This window comes from Cimex lectularius, unplaced genomic scaffold (genome assembly GCF_000648675.2).
Source record: "Cimex lectularius strain Harlan isolate CLEC.00 unplaced genomic scaffold, Clec_2.1 scaffold115, whole genome shotgun sequence".
NCBI lineage: Eukaryota > Metazoa > Arthropoda > Insecta > Hemiptera > Cimicidae > Cimex > Cimex lectularius.
The window spans coordinates 291,116-307,875 of record NW_019392707.1 but is presented as its reverse complement, the minus strand read 5'-3'; the positions used below and the strand labels follow the sequence as shown (position 1 = coordinate 307,875).

General features: G+C 32.5%; 1 protein-coding gene across 1 annotated transcript; it reads left to right on the top strand.

Moving 5' to 3' along the window:
* Nucleotides 1–4,525: 4,525 nt before the first annotated feature.
* On the top strand, nt 4,526–15,606 carry LOC106666935 (kinesin-like protein costa). The gene is made up of 16 exons (XM_014394488.2): nt 4,526–4,764; nt 6,743–6,929; nt 7,007–7,140; nt 7,213–7,341; nt 8,733–8,910; nt 9,100–9,314; nt 9,410–9,636; nt 9,711–9,916; nt 11,447–11,630; nt 12,294–12,391; nt 12,645–12,787; nt 13,032–13,241; nt 13,317–13,460; nt 13,538–13,675; nt 15,028–15,265; nt 15,342–15,606. Exons 1-16 carry the CDS (start codon nt 4,729–4,731, stop codon nt 15,497–15,499), a joined length of 2,625 nt encoding a protein of 874 aa, XP_014249974.1. The 5' UTR covers nt 4,526–4,728; the 3' UTR covers nt 15,500–15,606.
* Nucleotides 15,607–16,760: the final 1,154 nt, after the last annotated feature.

Sequence of the window (16,760 nt, the reverse complement as noted above, 5' to 3'; positions counted from 1 at the left end):
GCTCTCAACCTTATATATAGGTGGTGTAAACGGGAGGGGCTGTCTATAACCCCCACAAAACCTGAATCCTGTCAAAGAAGAGGTCGATAGGAAGCCTAAAAATTCCAAGCATAATGGGACACCGATTCTCCAAGGAAGCCAAATATGTAGGATCACACTAGACCAGCAGCTCACTTGGAATTGACACAATAATTCTCAGAGAGCCAAAATTGCCTGGGGTAGGTGCAGAAGTCTCTGGGCCAAAAGATGGGTATTAACCCCAAAATGACTCTATGGCTTTACACCTGTGTCTTAAGAACAACGTTGACATTTGGGTTGATGGTGTGGTGGAATTAGGCTATTAAGTGGCACTCAAAGACTAGCATGCCTCAGTGTTACAGGAGCCATGAGTACAGTGACAACTGCACCCTTGGAGGTGTTGTTAAACCTTCCACCACTCCATATTTTAATCCAAGGAGAAGCCAAAGCAGCAACTCACGGGCTCATAATGGACAACCAACTGCAAGGATAATAGGTTGTGTCAACAATGGAAACTGAGGGAGGAGATACAGGCAGATGCTGTACTACTCATGCCAATCAATGCCACTACTCCAAAATATAACTTCACCAAGAAGTACAAGGTACATTTACCAAAATGGAAAGAGTGGGCCAAAGTAACACCTCTAGAAGCCAATTCCTATTGGTATAGTGACTGACTAGAAACTTATAACTGGTAGCTGGAGTTTTTGGGATGAATCCGAAGATCGAAACAGCTATCGACCTGACCATGGCATGGGTCCCTGGTTATTTGGGACATAGAAGCAATGAGAAGTTGGATATGTGACATGTCATTTGGCCAAAAATAAAGGAGCCACAAAAAAAGGGTACATTCAATAATGTATCCTTAATGAGTCCAAAACCTGGTGGAATAATACCCCAGGCAAGTCATTTGAGGAACTTCCTGCTAGGAACGCTGTTGATTGTAGCCAGTTGTGCTGCTAGGTCTGGCTTCATATTTCCAAGTATATGGATAGGTTTTTGTACTGTGTACTACTTTCTGTGTTCCCAGTGTCAATATTAGAAAAAATGATCTATTTTAATGTTCAATTCTATGAATGAAATTATGTCTTTTATTTTTCAATTCCCAGAGCCCTTCCAACTAATAAATCAGTTTCACCTCACATAGATATTTTTAAAATGTGAAGGTCCCAATTCAAAACTAAAATTACGCAAATGTTACAAAATGTTAAATCTGAATACTAGAAACACACTCATTAATCCAGCATTTAAACATTCCTTATCTATTTAATTGTATAATTTCTAATTTTAAATAGATCTAATTGTTAATTAGTTCTAATTTTTACTTATATTTTTATTTATTTATTAAGATTTATCATAGTGTTTTCATTCTCACATGCCTATTATATATTTTATATTGTTTATAAATTTCTTTCCTAGTTGCCATTAATTATTTAGCATTATGAAATTTACAGTTTTGTAACAAGGATAGTAATCCATATATTTAAATAAACAAATAAAAATATTTTTTATTATGATTGTATGTAAATGAAAATAAACATCATTCATTCATTTTATTTTATTTTTATTACTTATGAGTCAAAAACCCAGTTCTCAAAAAAAAAAAAAAAAAAAAAAAAAAAAAAAAAAAAAAAAAAAANTTTTGCATTCAATTCACTTTTTTTTCACATCCTACATGTATTTGTTAAAATTAAACAATGTTTGTAAATCCCAGGCCCTGAAGATGATCTCAATAAAGATCGAAACATTGGCACGATAAAGAAAATGGTTTTCTGAAACCTACATCACACCAGACCACATCTCACGATTTCTGAATAAATTAGTAAGTGTTGATCTGCCAGTACAGGAGCCATGTTGTTTGGGAATAATCACCTTTTCGAGATTTTTAACTTTTTGCAAACCAGATTCAAATATTTTTGAAAAAATGGATTGGATGGAAATCGGTCTATAATTACATATATTGGATTCATCGTCAGATTTAAAAAGCGGATTTACAAAGGACGATTTCCAGAATTGAGGAAAAATACCCTTGTTGGGAGAGTTATTGAACATGTAGTACAATAGAGTAATGAGTTAAGATACACAATTAGTGACAAAAATGGGAAGAATATTGTCAGGTCCTGCTGATTTCGTAGTTAAAATCAATTCTTCTACTTCCTCCATGGATATGACATATTTGTGCAAATAGAGGGTGGAAGTGATGGGGAACAAAAATTAGAATCAACAGTTGTGGAGGTGCCAGAACTATTGCTTTCGTAAACATTTGAAAAGTGCTGGGCAAAGTAATTGGCAATTATGGATCCACTAAGAGAAGAATTAACTCCATATGGGAAGGCACAGCAGAAGACTGTTTCGTGGAATTTATACAACACCAAAAGATTTTAATATTCGATTGAATTGTTTTCAATATCAGATAAATAATAATCATAACAAAGACTTGATAAGGATTTACATTTAGCTCTAAGACTAGAAAATTTTTGGTAATAATCGCTATTACCAGTTTGTTTATAAAGTGAATGATTTATCTTTTTTGTCTGATAAAATTAATTAGGTCTACTTCGGGTACTTGGGAAAACTATATGTTTTGACAATAGGGACATACTGATCAATAGTTGTTGATAAAATGTAGTATAAGTAATTTACACATTCATTAATAGTGAATTCTTGCATTCTGTCCCATTAGAAAGAAAAGTTTGCTCTGATTGATAATCTCCTTTAGGTAAATTATATTCAACATTAATAATTAAGACAGGATGATGTTTATCCACATCCACTAAACTAACATCAGATTTAGTTACCTCAATAGTAGTCTTCTTTTCCAGCAATTGTAGATGTGGTTTACCTGTTTTAATGCTAATAAAAGAGTCAGTAATTATATTGGCAGATAATGACGCTTGAGCGGACACAGAATCTGTGCTTGCCAATCAGGTAAGTCACCGCAAAAGGTGAATTCGTGAATAGAATACTGCTGTAATGTAGTTTCGATCTCACCATAAAGCTGTTCACAAGTATCACAGTTCTGACTAGGCAGTAAATAGGCCGTTCCAAGTATGTACTTTATTGTAATCACTTCCAACGTGACTAGTAGTTGTTCTAAATTATTGCATTTAGTAGGCAAAAGTGAAGGTGCGTATCAATTCCCACACAGCAATCAGAACACCTCCACCATGCCACTTAACACTAGTATAAAATTTTCTGTCAGCTCTATATATACAATAACCATTCAATCATAATTCTGCATCAGTGACTCTATTTGACAGTCATGTTTCATTTAGTACAATAATCACAGTCTAAAATAGGTACAGTACATCTTAACTTATCTAGTTTAGTGTTTAAACCTCTAACATTTTGGTAAATAATACTAATTGAATGATTTGACCCATAAATTACATGTTTTTTGAGTTGAAGTTCAACTATGTTAGGAACTCCATTGAAGTGCTAGATGGATAAATTAGTTTCACCAGCTTTTAATCATTCTTTAAATTTTTCTTTTAATGGTGAAAATATTGTTGCTGAAGTTTAGTCTTGTCACAGGTGACAGAAATAGAGTTCTGCTGCTTTTCCAGCAGCATAAAAACCAATACAGTTCTACTTCTAAGGCATCTTCTTCATTTGAACAGATTACTTTAAGGGTGGATGTTTGCAAAGTATAAATGGTCAGGTTTTTCAAAGCTTGGCGAGGCTGTTTTGAATATGTCTTTCAACATCAGAGCATCGTAGTTAAGCTTTTCACGAGCATTAGGCAGAGTTAACTCTTCAAGTTCAACACCAAATAATGTGAAGTTCTTTCTTCTAGTTACCCAACCAGTAATACATCCATGAAATCATTCTTATCACAAGTATGTTGTACTTCTTGAGAGGAAAAAAAAATTCTATTCTATTTCATCCTTCTTGATTTTCAAACCGGCAAATGTTTTGTCCAATGAGTTAAATTCAACATACTTATTGAAGGTAAGTAAGGTAAGGCAGATAGCCTTGCAAAGCTCTTTAAAGGAGAGATTTGGATCTGTATCAGAACAATAGCAAAAAATACAATAGTTTTTTTTTGAGAATCTTTTAAGGCCTTCAGTTCCTCATGGGTCAAGTCCATGCATTTATTATGAACCTGTAAATTGCACTTGAAACGCTTAAAAGTATCTTCTCCAGTTACATCACTCTGGCATTTTAGACAAGGATATGTCTAGAAGTACCATATTGAAAAACTGAGTAAGATATTCAACAAATGAAACACACAGCAAATAAACTTAGATATATTCGCTATAACGTTCATTCGTATAGCCAAAAATGAAATTAAGAGATAAGTTGTCCGGAAATGAAAGTTTCTCACTGCACATATTTATGTTTATGTCGACAGAACGAACTGGGCATTTCACTAGACGTTGAGATGAAACTTTGGGGCGACATAAGTTCACCAATTTCGGCTAGAGTGAGTCGTATCGCAGATAATGGTGAACCGAAGACTCGCCTGTTCAATTTGAGGCTCTCGGCTCAGCAGAAGAGGTTCTGAGTGAAAATTGTTTACTATTGTATTCAAACTTCAAATGATAGATCTTCGTTTTATCAATAGGAATATAAACAATTATTGATTATGGGTCGAAATTGAAATGGAATTCGCCATCCACGGACGGCGTTTCAAGTCAATTATGTGAATTGAAGGCAAATCACCTTTCGCTATTTGGATTATTTATTCGACGTCTAACTGTATTCCAAATGAATACGGAATCGTCTATCGAGGTGGCGGTCAGGGTGAGTTCAGAAAAAAAAATTCTAGAATATATTACACTTTACAGCTAATCTCGTTTAAAATTATCCAAAAAGCCAACAACGCGTTCTGTCAAAATTTAATGTAAGTATGACTGGAATATGGATTTGGTTTTACAAAAGGTCAAATCTGTTCATGTGTGTAAATATATGCGCACAATGCAATGTTGAGCCTGTCACTTCTTGCAGTCCACCGGCAATTCCAGCTTTAGTAATTTACAACAAATCACCGGCAGGCGTCGAGAATCACCCACCCCGGGTGTTGACAGTCCATGGTTAGACCGCAGACTTATCCATCCAGCTGCCAAGGCTATTGTCAGCTAGGTCATTTCAGCCTCCAATGCAAACAGTTTTTCAATCCAAACCCATTCACACTCATTCTTAAAAACATTCTTTCCTATTTACATGTAGATGTAGATGTATCATTCGGGGTGTGTAATATACCTGCACCCTTCAGGTATTGTATCCCCCATTCTGTACTTATTGCACAACTATCTGTTCCCAGCATCTGGAAATTCGCAGAAGTTATTAAAAAAAAAAAACAGGAAAACTGGCGAACGAGGTCACATCACATAGACCAATATCGCCACTACCGACAGTGTCTAAGCTTTTCGAAAAGATATTTGGATTCTGAATAAGACATTCAACAATAGACCAAATTCACCGAGTAACGAACGTAATAGAACAATCTCAATCAAATCAACACAATAGAAGAAAAACAAATTTGTTTTGCTATCTTCCTTGATGTCTCACAGCTTGATAAGGTCTGGCACAAAGGACTCGTCGATGAACTAAAAGGGATTCTACCAAAGCAGTATGTCGATATTATCAGTCCTACCTACTACCTAACCGACAGACTGTTTAGAGTCAATCAAGAAGATCACTATTCAAAACTAAAAAACAATAAATGCAAGAGTGCCACAAGGTAGCTTATTAGGTCTACTTCTTTACTTGTTATACACTAGTGATTTTCCAAAAATAGATGGAGTAAAAATTGCAACGTTTGCAGATGACACAATGGTGATATCACTAGGACCGACTATCAACCAATCAACCAAAATACTTCAAAATGCTTGTAATAAGATTTAAAAAAAAAGGAAAATGAAGCTAAATCAGCATAAATCAGTTAATCTAATCTTTACAAACAAAAAAATGGACCATGTCCCGTCGCTCACAATTGATGGAACTCCTATAACATACAGCTATACAGCTAAATATCTGGGCATGGACTTAGATGCCAAGCTGAGATGGAAAGTACACGTGAAGAAAAAAACAGCAGAAATAGGTTTAAGGTATAGACAACTATATTGGCTGATAGGACATGGCTGCAACCTTGCTGTACAAAATAAAATATTGTTATACAAACCAGTCCTAAAGCCTATGTGGACATATGGTATTCAACTGTGGGGTTTTAGCAAACACAGCAATATCAAAATCATACAAACACTCCAAAATAAAATCTTACATAATATGGTCAATGCACCTTGGTACATAAAGAATATAATAAGGATCCCTGAGGTCACGGCAGAAATACAAGATTCACTGCCAAACACCAGTCTCACCTCAGCCAGCACACTGTCAGAACAATAAAAAGAACAAAGCCATATGAACTTGTGTAGTTAAAAATGAATAGCGAATAGTGAAATGTAAATCTTATTGTGCCAAATGGTTTATAAGAATGTAAACATTTATTTATTCTATATATATTATTGTAAAATTAATGGTTGGTCTAAAAAAACAACAACAACGGTATGTCCTAGTTCAATTGGTTCAAAATTTAATTTTGACTCTTGAAACGGTCTTTAATATTGTACTATTTTAATGAATTTTAATTATTTATGGTTTTTGTTGTTTGCTTAAACAGTAAAAAGTTGGAAATACTATCTAAGAGATTGAAATCCTCCACAATTGATAAAATTTCATGTTATTTCATAAAATTGAAATGTTTACCTTTTCTTTTCAGGTTCGTCCACCTTTTCAGATTAATCAGGTCCCAGAAGATGTATGCGTCTGTCCAGTACCGCACACAAAACAGATTATCATCGGGAATCAAGCCTGCTACACTGCTGACTATGTGTTACCAGTCAATTGTTCACAAGCTCATTTGTATGACATTTGTGTTGCTCCAAAAATAAATACTCTTTTAGAAGGTCAGCTGATTATAATAAATGCAGAATAAATCGCTTAGTATCTAGGGCAAGCGTTTGGCCTAATTATGATTTTGTAGGGCTTGATGTGTGTATCGTTACTTTTGGAAAATGTAAATCTGGAAAGACTTATTCATTAGTGGGGAATTTGAATTATTTTAATGAGAGTGGTATCATACCTCGAGCTGCCAAGCATGTTTTCAATAGCCTTGAAGTATGTATTTACAATGTTTTAAATGTATATTTTAAATTATTATTAGATTATCTAATTATGCCTAATTTTTAGTGGCTGGAACAATACAAAGGCCTAATGTACAGAGTGTTTTTAAATTTTTTTGAAGTCATCAATGGTGAGATTAAAGATATGTTCGAATTTGCAATTAAATCTGAACTTCAACTTCCTGCACATCTTAAGGTACTTAAGTTAAAATTTAAAATACAGTTTAGATTGCACTAACGCATTCTTTTCAATTTTATTTAAATATATTTCTACTTTTATATAATTTTTTTCTTTTTGACATTTATGTATCTGCATTATATAACAAAAAATCGCATATGTAAGTATATGATTGTCAGTCCTGTGTTCTCAAATTCTAGGTGTAAATCATAATTTTAACTAAAGTTGTTTACAACAAGTTTGTAAAATACAAGGTGTTTTTGTTTATTGTGAATTGAAAACAGCATATGTTGTTGAATAATGATGAAATCATTACAATTATTTTAATAACCAAAATAAATAATAAAGTTCAATTTTTCCATATTATTTCATGTTGGTTATAAGAAGTTGATTATAATCATTATATTGTAGAAATGAATGGAGAATTGGCTAGAACAAAAGAAACATATCTCAATTATATAAATGTAAAAAAGACATCGGTCCCTGACCTGTGGAGGCTGGGTCTAGAGAGGAAAAAATTCATACTTATCAGGTTGAACATACCAAGATCCATGGTGCGAGGAACTTATCATGGTAGAGCATATAACAACATACTGCAAAGAACTAAGTCTGCAAAGAAAGAAATATTACATCACAAAAGACATGCTCGGCCTTGAAGCATGGCAGCCAGCACAAATCGCTAGTTCTGTATCTCAGGGCCATAAATATTTTTAATTGTTAACAAAGGCTTAATCTTTGTACCTTCATGTGGGTGATATGTGTTATGTGTTGGAATGAATGTATTTATTTGCACGAATGGAGGGGTTTATCCCCAACTACCCCAAGGAATATTGAATATGGGGCAGTGTGAATGAATGTAATTTATTAGTGTGAATGAAGGACCTTTCCCCAATTACCCTGAGGTATATCGACTAATTTGGGATAGTGAGAATGAATGTTAGAATATAATTTATTAGTGTGAATCAAGGAATATGGTGTACTCTTGGGTAGTGTGAATGCTAACCAGACTATCATGTTTTTATCTTGTTTCTGTGTTCTTGTGTATTTATGTTTGTTATTTGTGTTATTTTATGCACAATTGACGAGGCCCTGAGGTACAGAGAGGCTAACAATAGGTTAAAGAAAAAAGAGTTGGTCACCGATATGTAATAAAATATCATAACAATGCTGGAGAAACATTAAAAGAATGTAGTAGGTTTAAAACTTGAGAAAAATAAGAAAAGAAATGCAAAGCTTAGAAAGAGAAGAGTGGTGATGATCAATGTAGTTTGCCAGCCCTAAAACTACAAAAAAATTATATTATGAAAATATTATTTTCATAGATGTGCCAGTCAATAATTCCTAATAAGATATTGAATAATTAAGCGAAATTTCAAATTAATTTTCTACTAAGTTTGTCGTTGTTTTAGACTGCTGTAGGAAGTGAGGGCATTGAAGGTGTCCAGTGTCTGAATGTCAAACAAGTTTTCAACTGTATAAAGGATGGTTTAACAAAACAGCAAAGACTTCAAGAGGAACATAATTATAATTCTAGTCAAATAAACAAATTTTTTATTTTTACTGTATATCAACAGTGGAGTCAAGATGGTAAGTTATAAAAATAGAAAGGTAAAATATGAACTTTTACATAAATTGCATTCTTCTCTTACGTATGTGGGTATTGTGTTTTTTGTTTGTTTTTAATTGATTTTTTTATTTTGCTGTGGTGCTTTTTGTTTTGTGTTTATTGTAATGCTAAGTACAAGTTCATGTTTTAATATGTTAATTTTTTTATAGGTGTGAGCCATAGCAAGTTGTCTCGTGCTACATTTATTGATCTTGGCAGTACATCTTCAGCACCATTTCTTAGATCTAACAATCAACTTATTTATTCCAATAATAATAAAAATGTTGGTTTGAGAATGGTTTCAAATTGTTTGTCAATTTTGGCAGAAAGCTACTGTGTAATTCCTGGGTCATCGACAAGTACCATATTGGCTACTCTTTTAAAGGTCGGAAATAAACTTGATCTCTTTTATGTCTTTTATTTTATTTTTTTTTTTTTTTGGTGGTGAAGAATATATCTAAAAGTTGTAATAATTTTTAGGACGCCATTACATTTTCATTTCAAACTTTACTCCTTTGCTGTTTGTCTCCTGCATCGGTTGACCATTGTGAAACATTAAACTATCTTAGTGTCATCGATCAGTTAAGATTGTTATTTAAATACCAGCACGAAGAACAAATCAGGCAACAAATGAACAGTCTCGTTTCTCAAGACTTGCCTTATGATTCTAATGAAAATGATGGTGTTAAAGGAGGGGATACATTTGGGTAATAACAACAATTTTTTTTTAATGTATAAATTTTATAATTTGCATGATTTTTTGTTTTTGTTTATTTGTAAGCCTGGAGTTTGCTGCTACTCAGTGGCAACAACTTGTAGCAAATGCAGAAGGGCTGTTTCAAAAATTAGTGCAAAGCGGTCTTTCTGAAGACTCACGGACCAAGATTGAACAATGGTTATGTCTGAAGCAAGAATATGAAGAGTGCTTAAACAATGATTCTTCTTATGCTCTAGTCGAAAAGAAAGTCAGATCTCTTGAAAGAATAGGTAATTATATATATTGATAAGTATAAACAAAATTAAATAGAGTGCAGTCTTGGTAATCCGAACCTGTGTTCATCTGAATTCAAATTAGTCTGAACAGTTTTTCAGTTAATTTTTTTAATGTTCTACATAATTAAAAACTACTTTTCTGTGATTCAAATAAATAAATTTAATTTTAACGATTTTAAATAAACAAATCATTTTCAAAAACTAATTATAATAAAAATTAAATTGTTTATAATGAAGCATGTATACAAAAAGAAACAAAACTTCTCACAATGGGGTTTCCTTTAAATCCAATACCTTTGTTTTGACAGGTGGCTGGCTGCTGTGAATGTATAGACACACACATGTACATTTCATTGTTTTAATAATAATAATGTGGGAAGTTTAAGGGCCGACAAATAGCTGAGGTCATCGCCGACCCTCTGCGTGTTTTTACTTATTTTTCTGATCGTGTATTTTTCAACTTGCAGCTGTCGTATCAATCTGTTACAGACTCTGCTTTTGTACAAAAACAGTCAATATCCTAAAATGCTAGCCTTTCATTTGTACCTAAGGTTGTCAATTACACAATTAAATATGTAATAAATATATTACATCACCACAAACATAGAAGTCTGATCACATTCGCTCCCCCAGAGTTCTTGATATTCCTCAGGGTTGGGTTGAACCAACTTCCTTCTTGCTAATAACATACTTTTACTCTCCAGGTGTCACGCTAATCCCATAGTGCTCAATAATCCTCGAGGCAGGGTTAGTTGCATGCTTCCTTGCATGCTAATAAATTACATTCCAATAAATTAACAGTGACACAACACAAACACTATAAACATTTAAAAATACCTACAACCCTGAGGTACCTGCTGCCCCAAAACTAAGCACAGGTGAGATGATGTATCAACATGTTGCTTATAAACATCAAGCCTTCTACAATTGAAAATATGCTTGATTGATATTTTATTCTTGCATAACGGGCACCCACATGGTCACCACTGGCCAGAAGATGCCCATAAGTTATGACCTATGTTTAGTCTTGTCAGTATGCCCTTTTTCCTTTTAGACCCATTCTCTGTGGTTGAAACATATTCATTGTTTTAAATTGCATAATTTAAAAAATTATAATATGCACATTCATTATTTTTATTTATTATTTAAATGTCTGTTTGTTGAATTATTTTCAATTCAAACATTTGGGTAGAGCACATATAAATGTTTTGTAAATATATCCCTGCTAATCCGAACTAATAATCGCAAGAGCTGGTTCAGATGACCGAGATTTCCCTGCAATACAATAGTAGCACATAGATATATATATAGTTAAAGTATAATAATAGTAGCAGTTGCAAAATATATTTTGCAATTTCAATAATAATCTATAAGCTGCTTATTTTATCTTGTCTTCAACCAGCTAAATAATGTTTGGCATGGCTAAACAGAATTATATTCAAAATGTAATGAAAATGATATTTTGTAATTCTTAAACATATTTTATTTTCTGTTTTCTATATTTATATTGAAAATTTTATTTAGACGAAGTCACAGAATCAGAAAGTAAATTATCTTCTGGTAAAAGTACTAGTCCAAGTGAGAGTGATAATGAAAGCAGTGATGATTTTGAAGATTTACAAAAAGACGAGACTGGAGATGAATGTAGTGCTTCTAAGCCTGATCCGAAAAATAGATTCGTTGAGAAAATGGAACATCAATTAAGCAGGTGAACATTATATTTTATTTTTTATTAGATTTCGTAGTCCGCTTGACCAAATAAATTTTTTTCAATTAATTAAGGTTTTGGTTGAGATAAAAAATACAGTGTCACAAACGGGATTCGAGCCCACGACCTTTGGCTAAATATGCCGTTGCTCTGCCGCTTGAGCTATCGTGATTTCGATCCACTCGGACACTAACTTCCCATTTCAACCCCGCCTTTTTGAATTTTCCCTCCTGTTGGCCATTTTTCAAATGTTGTGTAAGCTATTTGATACAAAAAGGTGGGAAAATTCAAAAAGGTGGGGTTGAGATAGGAAGTTAGTGTCCTAGTGGATTGAAGTCACGATTGCTCAAGTGGTAGAGCAGCGGCGTATTTAGCTGAAGGTCATGGGTTCGAATCCCGCTTGTGACACTGACTTTTTATCTCAACCAAAACCTTAATTAATTGAAAAGATTATATTTTATTTTTCACCATGGATTTGATTTAATACATTGACATGTAATAAAAATCCACATATTTGTTTTTAATTTCTCAATTAATATGATTTTTATTTTTTGTCCTTTAAAAAAATTGACTTTGCTGAGCTTAGAAAACTAAATTCAAATGTTTTGTTATTGTGTTATAATCAGAAGTATTTTTTAACATTTTTCTTTATATGATTTTTAGGTTTCGCATTGCTACTGATTCAATAGTTAACAAATATTTAGGACATGGGATGGTGGAAAAGGCTGGGATTGAACACAGTGCTATTTCTGAAAGTTACAGTAAGAATTCAATTTCTTTTAAAATTTGAAAAAATATCATTTTTTAATGATTTTACATCCATGTAATGAACATGGTTGTTCCATTTTACATTGTTTAAAACTTAATTATAAAATAATTATTTTAGAATGTTTTAACATGCATTTTTTATTTATTTAAATTTAAAACTTTCTGCACTATTGTATGTTTAAATTAAAAAAAAACTCATTTTCTTTATAATTAATATCATTATTTATGTTTAAAAAAATTTACCAGGTGTAAATTTACACAATAGACGAAGGAGGAGTGTTTTAGCTGGTGAAATATTTATTCCACAACCTTCATGCAGTAAGGACACTCCAGGAAAGAACAGTCAGCCGAAGGAAAGAGAGTTCAGGCCAATTCATGCTGACTGCAAAGTAATTCTGACTTATTCTAATTTCACTTTTATAATTTTTAGCCACAATACATGTTAATTGGTCATTCGTTAATCATATTAATTTCTCCCTCACACCTTGTTCCTAAGCTTCTGTGTCAACACCATTGTGGTGACATCGCTTCTGTTTAATGTTTATTAATTAATCAAGGGGTTTTATAATTTTTTGCTATTTTTACCTATAGTTTGTGTACAACATGCAAATTTATGGTTTGTACTTGTTATAGGAATCGGTGTCATCTTTGCCAGAAAAACTTGTGAAAAAACAACCCAAACAACAAAATATTACGGCATTTTCAAGTCCTGAAATTGAAAAGACAGTTCGTACATTGGAAAATGAGAGAGAAGAGTCATTCCGCCATGAAATAATTAACCTTAGAGACACCAGGGACATATTAGTCGAACAGAGGCGTAGTCTTGATAGTAAATTAAATAAAGTAAGTTTTAACTTAAAATAACCAATCTGTCAAATGTATTATTTTTTTAAATATTCCAAATCACATTTATTTTAGGAGAAAATGTTTACAGTCGACGAAGAACGCAAATTTCTTGAAGTCGATGAAGCCATTGAGGCTATTGATGCAACAATTGAACATAAGAATGAACTACTTTGTGGACATCAAGGAATCGAGTACAACAGTATTACAAAAGAAAAGGTTCATTATTTGAATTATTATACAGATGGTGGCGGTTTTGTTGTTATTTACATGTTTTATGTTATTTATTTTTAAAGGGGGAAATGATGCTAGTTGATAGACTCATGAAATTGTCAGAATCTGAAATGCGATGCCTACTGTACAAATACTTCAAAAAAGCTGTTGACCTTAGAGAATCTGGAAGAAAAATGGAACAACTGCTGGCAGATCAGGAGGTAAACATTGTGGTTTTATATAATTATAACACATGAATGTATCTATTTTATATAACGCATGCCCGAAGGTAGACTTATGCTGTTCCTGTAAATGAAATTGTAATATATATATAGTATATGTACCCCTGAAGCGAGTCCTTATATATATTGGTACCAACAATGGGAGGAAATGTAGAGGAAATCAGGGAAACCCCTAACACGATATTCTGACAAGTATGGAATAGATTCAAGAAAACCGCCAACCGCCATGTTCAAAGCATTTTACGCTTTGTTGATGATACATACAGCTAACTCTGGCATTAGGACAAAGTTCATACATATATGATAATAAAAATATGTAGAGATTAGTGACCGTTAATCGATAGTTATTCAGATATCGTGAGATGCACGAGATCACACCCAACCGCATCTCACGATATCTGAATAATAATAAAAATAGTTTATTCTTTATTAGAACCCTGGCACTCACCTACAGAAATAAATGCTCTTTGTGTAATATGGAGGAGGTTTGGGTTGATCTATGTGGCTTGAAACAATTATCCTGTGAAAGTGTTATTAACATTTTGAATGTTAAGGATTGGAACCCACCGTTTAAATATCTGGTGAAGGCATTAAAATACAGGAAATTTAACAGAATTCAAATACATGTAAATAATAAGTACAACAATTACGCATGAGGCATCGGTGGCCACAACGATTAAGGTGTTGACACGGTTCTCATCACTGTAAGTTAAAGATCCTGGGTTCGTTTCCAGTGGCCCCATCATTCGAACTCGACATTTCTTACAAACAGTTTAAAAAAAAGAAAAAAAAACAAAAACCTGGCACCCTGAGGATTGATATGACCTCTGCTGTTGTGAACCTTTGTTAAAAAAAAAAAATTGCTTGAAGGAAAGTATTTGTTATTACATTAAAACTTTAGTGACTTATCTTTAAGTTAAAAATAAATTATATCTACAAATTGTATATATTACTATATTTATCGTTTTCCTCTGTTATTTATTTATGGTGTATCTACATTTATTCGATGAAATCACCAACCTGGCAGACGGACTATTGTCCATTATCTATTGTAAATTTAATTATATAAAACAAAAATCTATAAAGTTCGATCAATTAACTTTATTATTGTTTTGTTAAAGTAGTGAGGAACTGTCAGAAATGAATTCGCCTTTTTCATTTTGTTAGCCAAATAGCAAAGGTATTTTAATACAATACTTCATTCCTGACCGCTCCTCACTATTTCAACAAATTATTGAACAACCGGTTGCTAAATAACACACATTACTATTATTTTACAGCTGTTGCATTTTATTAAAACCAACTTCTCTATTAATTTTGTTTGCTTTTAGTATCAGATTGAAACACAAGCATGGAAAATTCAAGCTTTATGTAATGCTCTCCAGCAGTCTCGAATCGAAAGTGAAAGGAGGCTGATCATGGTACATCGTGAGCATGAAGAAAAGTTGCATTTGATGTACCGCCATTATGGCCAGAATAGTAGCGGGCCGAATAGCTCTACCAGTAGTATGAGCAAATGTGGTGACACAAACATGGAAAATAGTGAGCCTTCATTATTAGAACTGCCAGGTGAACTGCTTTATCTAATATTTAATAAATTGACACATTCCCTGTACAGTTGACAACAAATTATTTTGTTCAATAGGTTTTACAAGCAGCAAGCATTCACAGAATGCATTATCTATACCTCAACAAAATCTTAAAAAGTTGCAAGGCGCTTCTACGCACACAACAAAGGTCACAAGAAAGAAAAATAAACTAATAATACAGCAGCAAAAATCAAAAAAGAACTCAAAAATGTAAGCAATGAATCTTTTACTTTTTATTTAAATGTTCAATTAAAGAAAAAAAGAAAAAAGAATTTACTGTTAATTTCTTTGTAATTTTTACAGTTAATTTAATGGGAAAATATTATAAGTNTAAAATATGTACATGTAATACATATATGTGTACACATATATACATTTACACACACACACAAACGCGCGCGCGCACACACACATATATATATATAATATGTAAATGTAATACATATATGTTTTGTACAAATGTATTTTATTCAATATAAGCAATATGTTTGCTTACAGCATAATCTCTTTTCCCATTAAATTAACTGTAAAAATGTGAAAATACCAAGAAATTAATTGCAAATTCAATGTGTTTTGCTTGTTCATTGGCTCTTAACACATTGATGTTGGAGGTACGCTTTACACATGGATACAATAGTTTAGCTTGACATCATTTATCTTAACCATGTTAAAAACTGGAAAACATTTGTGTTTTACTCTTTGATTTAACAGTTCAAAAAGTTTTTGCACACACACTATGTACATACTTTTTAACAAACAATTAAAAAAAATAACACTTCCTCTTGTTACATGTTTTTTCACATTAGCAGGAATTTTTTATATCTCTTGCTAACTCCGCTGTATAAATTTTGTATTGAGCAACACTTCACTTATTTGTTAACAAATTTTTGGATCAAAGTTTGACTTGTTTTGTATTGTTTTTTCTATTTACATTTCTTATTCGCTTGACAATAAAAGCGAACAATTGTGCTATCACAATGTCAACCTTCACTCTTCCCAGTTGATATAGAATCAATTAGTTGAAATATGTCATTAAGTCATATAGTCAAGGCTGAGTATGAAAATTGTACCTGATTTAATTTGAAAACAATATTAGCTTAACATTTCCTGCGTTTTTAGTGCATTATCACACAACAAAACAAAAAGTTATTTCAGTTTGCAGTTCAAAGAGCATTTAAACAATGTATAAAGGAATGTACAGCTCATTGTCAATTGATATTTTAAGATACAGAGTACATATTTTAGCTTGTTTATTTTAGCACTATTTGTACCCATGTGAAAAACAAATGGTGAAATTATGCACCATCCATTGCCAATGTGTTAAATATGAGTGGCATATGAAGAAATTTTTCATATAATTGATTAAATATTTACATTAATTTTAAAATAATTAACTGGTTGTGTTGGTAAGAACACAATGCCGTTATTATTTGTAGTAGTTGATCTATACTATTTAAAATTTGAATAATAGAATA